Source organism: Montipora capricornis, chromosome 10, assembly GCF_036669925.1.
Source record: "Montipora capricornis isolate CH-2021 chromosome 10, ASM3666992v2, whole genome shotgun sequence".
Taxonomy (NCBI): Eukaryota; Metazoa; Cnidaria; class Anthozoa; order Scleractinia; family Acroporidae; genus Montipora; species Montipora capricornis.
Genome location: NC_090892.1, coordinates 47,628,922 through 47,635,290, shown reverse-complemented (window position 1 = coordinate 47,635,290; position 6,369 = coordinate 47,628,922). Strand labels below are relative to the sequence as shown.

General features: G+C 37.7%; 1 protein-coding gene across 1 annotated transcript in view; it reads right to left on the bottom strand.

Annotated features, from left to right (window-relative positions):
* Positions 1–1,637: 1,637 nt before the first annotated feature.
* The window catches only part of LOC138019765 (WD repeat and SOCS box-containing protein 1-like), a 5,026-nt gene continuing 294 nt past the window's right edge, over positions 1,638–6,369 (bottom strand). Inside the window, exon 1 of the mRNA XM_068866640.1 lies at positions 1,638–6,369. This exon is cut by the window's right edge and continues 294 nt beyond it. Coding sequence (XP_068722741.1) covers positions 2,482–3,822 — 1,341 coding nt within the window. The 5' untranslated portion in view covers positions 3,823–6,369 and the 3' untranslated portion in view covers positions 1,638–2,481.

Below are 6,369 nucleotides of genomic sequence, written 5' to 3'. Positions count from 1 at the left end.
GCTAGAGATCCAAAGGAGAATTACACGTACAGTGTATGTCTCTTTTTATCATGGCTGTGATAAAGTTATTTGCAATAATGAACCCTGCCCATGGTAACAGACCAGTAAAGGAGGGAATAATAATCAATAATATATATATATATATCTTTTTAATTCTTTATTCCTAAGTTTTTGGCCAGCGCATTTGAAGCAAATAAGCACACACCCCACATAATGTAGCTTGCCTTCTGCCAATACAAGCAGATAATGCTTCTTACTTGTTGCCCAAATCTGCCTCCATTTTGAATGCCACCAAAAGGGTATTTTTTGCCCTACATTTTCGAACCTCACTTTTGGGCTAATTCACACAGTTAAACGAGACCCCCCCCTCTTTACTACCAGTGGAAAGTTGGGCTGTGGTTTTTTTGTACTTTCGGCAATACTATCATTATTGTAGTGGACCAGTCCAGATGGCTACATTATGTTTTGTGATTTGCTGATTTATTAATAAAAGATTACTATTAACTCTTGATTGAACTATCACTGTGAATAGGATTGACAACAGTGGAAGTATACTGTAAGTCAAGAGTTTGCCAGAAGGTAATTTAAATACCCAGTTCTTACATGTTAAGTCTCCTTAGCCTGCATACATGTAACTGGTGGTTCTGTTGTTGCAGAGAGCTATGCCGGCTAACGTTTGTTCACATTGTAATGTCATCTCCTACGAGCAAACTTGCCATTTCTGTTAAAATAATACATTGCCTACTGCTATAGTTTGTAAGTGGGCAGATGGAAATGACTGAGGATAACTGCTCCACCATGAGCCAGCATCCAAATCAGAGGGATTTAAACACCCACAAGTACATCTATTGGCCATTCCAGAATTGTGTAGGGAACTGGGGTGAGTTTCAAATTTGAACCAATCGATAAATTGACACCATCGCAGAAAAGATAAAGCTGAGATTGGCCATCTGTCCAAGTTTGATGCTTTTGGTCGAACAGAGACGAAGTTACGGAGTTAAAAACAGTGAAAAATCCATACAAACGCCTCTAATTGTGAGGCTGCATCCCCCAAAACCATAAAAACTCTTAAACTTTTTTACCATTTCTGTAATATTCATAAAATAGGCTTGCAAACAAAGTGATTTTCACCTCACTTATTTGCAGATAGTAGGTTCATGACAGGATTTTCAAGTTGTCCCAAATTTGATAAATTTTTTAAGAGTTTATAAATTATGGTTTTGGGGGACGCATCCTCAAAATTATAGACGTTTGTATGGATTTTTAACTACGTTCTAAAGTATGTAACTTGGTCTCTGTTGGACCTAAAGCATCAAACTTGGACAGATGGCCAATCTCAATGTTACCTTTCATGCAATGGTGTCAATTTATCAACTGGTTCAAATTTGAAACTTGCCCCAGTTTCCTGCGCAATTCCGAATGGACACAGTTGAATCTCTTGAAGTTTTATCACTTATTTATAAATAGCTCACACACACATACTGCCTTGAGCTTCCTTAGCCTATTTGCCAGCTCCCAAGCTTTTGCAGGTGACCTGCTAGGATTTATGTATGTAATTATTACATGTATCATATTTAATAATAATAATAATAATAATAATAATAATAATAATAATAATAATAATAATAACATAATAATAATAATAATAATAATAATAATAGCTAATTTATTTTATTATTATGTTAATAACAATTATTGTTTAACTTTTCATCATGGGGAAGCCAATAGAAGTTGCTGTTATTCCTTCTTACATTGTATGTAAGGAGATGGAAACTTGGAGCACTTAAATTATGCTCAAGTGTATACTGTTTGAGGTCAATGATGTCTCTTGTGTCAAATGCCAAACTTGATTAATTCAATACTAGAAAAAATAATATTTAAAAGAAAAAATGTCGATGTGCACATGAACATGATTGTGAATCGCTTTAACTTGTGAAGATGAGAGTCTGACCCAAAGTTATCTTTAGCCATCATTCACGCCTGAATCCAAATAAAAATAATAGAACCTTGCATTGTACTTGCAGTTGGGTCAAGACCTCACCTTACTGGAATTGCATGTAGGAATTTTACCCACCAACTTTAAATTTGGCTTGTACGCTGTATACAGTGTAAGGAATAGACTGCAAGCAGTGGTCCTTTCTTGCTCACATGCAATGTGTGGGTAGAAATATAAACATCGTTCAAATTTTGGGTAAAACCGAGAAGGGGTTGGGGAGAGAAGGAGGAGATTGCCGGTCCAGGTTATCAGCTTGTGTGACATGGGTTGCAGATTCTCATAGTAACACACTCCTGTCTGTGTAGTCTTGGAGAAAAAAAGAGACTGCTCGCAGTCTATGTAAGGTATGTGCACTGACCTACTCCTTATTAATGCAACAAACTGTTTTTCATGTGTGATCCACAAATTAATAGTAATTAAACATTGGTAGAAATAAAATGCACTCGGCCAATTTTCCCCAATAACGATTTAAGTTAACTACCTTTTCACCTGTTTAGAATGTATGCCTTAATACTACTGGGGATCGGAAGGGAACCAATTTTACTAGCTGGGACATTGTGTAAGATGACCACTCGGCATAAATGCTTCAAATCAAACTGGATAGGCATAGCCCAAATCCTCACCAGTCCATCACTGTAGCCTGCAGCAAGGTATTGCTGTGATTTTGAGAATGCAATACAGTGGACCGTAGCATTTTGAACTCTTGGTCTAAAAGAATCTGGAATTGATTCTGATTTGCAGTCAAGGCAAAATAAGGTGTCCAGCGAGTCAGAATCCAAGACAAGAATATTTGCATCAGATGTTCCCACAGTGAGCATCAGACCATCAGGGGAATAGCTACAAGAATAAAGTCGCCTTAAAGAAGACACTTTGCGTTCTTTTTCACAAATGTACTTTACTTCACAACTGTTCGGATAATCAAGTTTTTTCCAGATCTCTACGCGTCCGTCCTGTAAACAACAAGCCAGCACTTCGCATTTCCGTCTTGGATTGAAAACACACCAGCATCTATTTCCTCGACATCGCTTTCTCAAAACGGAGACGATGTCGAAATTCTTGCTCTTCAGGATACACAGTTGTTCCTGGGAAGTAGTAACAGCGATATACTGACCATCGGGAGAAAACTCACAACTTGTGACAAAGCCACAAAAATCTGTTACATCGCGCAAGACGATCCTCTTCACTGTCTGCATGGACTTCACATTCCATAATCGCAACTCATTGGTTTCTCTGATGCTGTGGAAATCTAACGACGAGGCGCTCGCTATGTGCGTACCATCTGGTGAAAACTTAGAACAGAGAGTTTGTCCTGTTATTCCAGTACAACTGGGCTGAAATTTGTCGACTCTTTCTTCAATACCGCTTCTAGAATCACGGCTTCGTTTAACCAGAGCCACTTCTCCTCTTCCAGAGTTAGTGATAAAGGTGATAAGGTCGCCGTCCGCTGAAATATCGCACTCTTGGGAGTTATGAGTGAGAATTTCCTTCCTACAAGAGCCTGATTTGATGTCAAACACTCTAAAATGGCCGCGACCTTCGTCAGATCTAAAGCTCGGTCCGCAAGGTGTCGAGCAAGTTACAAGGAGTGATTCGTCGTCTGGAGAAAATGTACAGCAGTGGATCTCTTCCTCTAACTCGTCACCCAATCCAATGTTTGATCTCGAACTGCGATTATGAAGCAGTTGGGCGATAATCCGAGGAAAATTAGAACTCGTAGCCCCATGGTTGATATCTCTCAAAGGTTGGATCGGGCGACAGGGAAGAATCAAATCCGAGGATTTATCAACTTTGGTGCGTGACCTCGTGAAAGTCAACCTGTTTCCCATTTGATATTGGCAACTTGATTAGCGCATACCTGTTCGCGGCTTCGCTTCTTGGCTACTGATCAAGGAGCTAATTTCAGTTCAAAAACAAGATAAACTAGATAATGGCCATGTACTTGCCGCGAAAGATATCAACAAAACAGTGGCGACCGCGACAAACACCGCTGTACAGGTTCAGCTATTTTTATCTTGTGATTCATACAGGGTTACGTTAACAGTCTGCTCACATGCATGTCTCGAGTAATTCAGTTGTTCCGTTATTTCTTAATTAAAATTCAACAAAAAGGTAAATTTATGATAAAAAGTAATGGTGTGAAGACCTGGGGCCCTCCCAGGGCTTTTGGGGAAGAAGATAAAATGGATAATTTGAAGTGGGGAACAATGCAAAAATATTTTAGGGAAAAAGGGAACAAAAATAATTAAAAACAATTTTAAGGATCAAAAAGCTAGGAACAAGTTTGAAAGTAATTTGAAGAACAAGGGAACACAAGCAAATATTTAAAGAGAACAAGGATCCCACCTGGGAGGGCCTCACTGGTGGAATTGTTGGCGGAAGGGGCAAATACATCAAGCGGCGGAGCCAAGCAGTGAATGGGGAGGGGTGCTATCCCTCCCCATTCTCCATGCGGCTTATGCCTCTCGTGCCAACAGTACCACCAGAGACCTCTGGATTGTATTATCTTTGATATTCCAAATCCTCCACTGATTTTAGATTTAACTACCCTGTAGTAATTTTGTTGATATTCAATTTGGGTGAGGTGCTGGAATAAGTTAATTACCCAGTTTCGGCCAGTTTGTTGCTGACAGAATGGAGTTCTATAAAAGTCCATCATACAATCAAACATGGTCATCTTCATTATCAGGGATATTGCCAGGTGCCAGTTACTGGCCTATTTACCTTCCTTAATTTAACCCTTTGACGCCCAAACCGGCTGAAACCGGCCAGACTAGACAGTATTTTACTCTATTTAATGCCAGAGTATTTTACTCTGTCTAACGCTAGACGAGTTTACTCTTAAATGGGGAACCCCTGGAAGTCAATGGGTTAAGCACTCACTGAAAAACTATGTCGGCATTAACATATCCACAAAGACTTTTGAGCCTCTGTGTCTGAAATCACTGTCTAGTTTCCTTGTTGAGCTAAACCTAGCTATTGCTAAAATAATCCATTTGTTAGTAATAGTGTTCACTAAATCAAAGGTAGACAAAGGTGGAGTAGTAAGAGTAAGAGTTCTTTCTGTTTGATCGAGTCACGCTGTAATAGCCTTATCAAATAATGGAATGCTTTTTGCACAAGGATTTTAAGAAAGAAATCTCCAAACTTTTGCTTGATTCATATTGATTATTACTGAATCGATTCATATTTTTATTGTATTGGATACATGCAGTAGCACACATTCTGAGCTTTGACAATTTATTAATTTTTCTGACCACTTCAATTTACATAAAGCATTTTTAATGTAAAGCAGTGATGTTGAACAGTTGGCCAGATACTCTGTACACACGCTTTTTCAACATCCCAAATTGCCCTGATAATGATAATCATATCAACCTATTGTAATGGACAGATACATGTAAAAACTCAAATTGGCTACTCTTGTTAGGGTTTTTCAGGGCCAAATTATGAAACAAAAGAGAAGCAAACTACAGTAGACAAATTTTAAGAGCCCTGACAGTCAGGAAGCAGATCAATAATAATATTATTAGTATGGGTAATCAAATGGTGACGCATGAAATTAGGGAATAATTTCATGCGCGTTTTGTCCAAATTCAAATAATTTCCCGAGCCTTTAGGCGAGGGAAATTACTTGATTTTGGACAAAACGCAAGTGAAATTATTCCCTAATTTCACGGGTATACCATTTGATTAGCTATTAATAACATGGTGACAAATTACTCCTTAATTTTCAAACCTGGACGCCATTTTAGCACTATATGAAGTTGTGAAATTATAAATTAACGCTGAAATTTCGCGTTAAAATTAAGGAGTAATTTGTCACCCATGTTATTAGTAGTATAATTACATAGGTGATTAATTAAAATTCTCTGTACTGATTGATTGCACTTGAGGTGATTATTACATGATAATCACCTATTAAGCAGTTTTTCAAAATGGCCACAACCCATTTTGTCAAGGTGACACTGACAAAGAAATTGATTGTTTTAAAGAAAATGCACATTTTTAAATAATCACCTATGTAATTATACTAATAATTTATAATAATTTATTCACCTGAGGCTCAGTGAATATCGTTGAATAAAACCCGAGACAAAATATTCACTGAGCCTGACTAGAGGTGAATAATAATTAATTACTATTGTTAAATTATAAAATAATAATTAGGATAGTACATGCACTCTCATTGGTCAATAGCTGTGTTTAGATAAGAGTCTGGAAACATGGCTGTGACATCACGCAAATTTTGATTGGTTATATGCTGTCAGACGCGCATTTTGATTTGCCTATAGGAAATATGAGTGTGTATCAAGAAAATCTGTTTCAATCAAGAATTTTTCTTCATTTGTTTCCTTCATTTCTCGAAATTATCT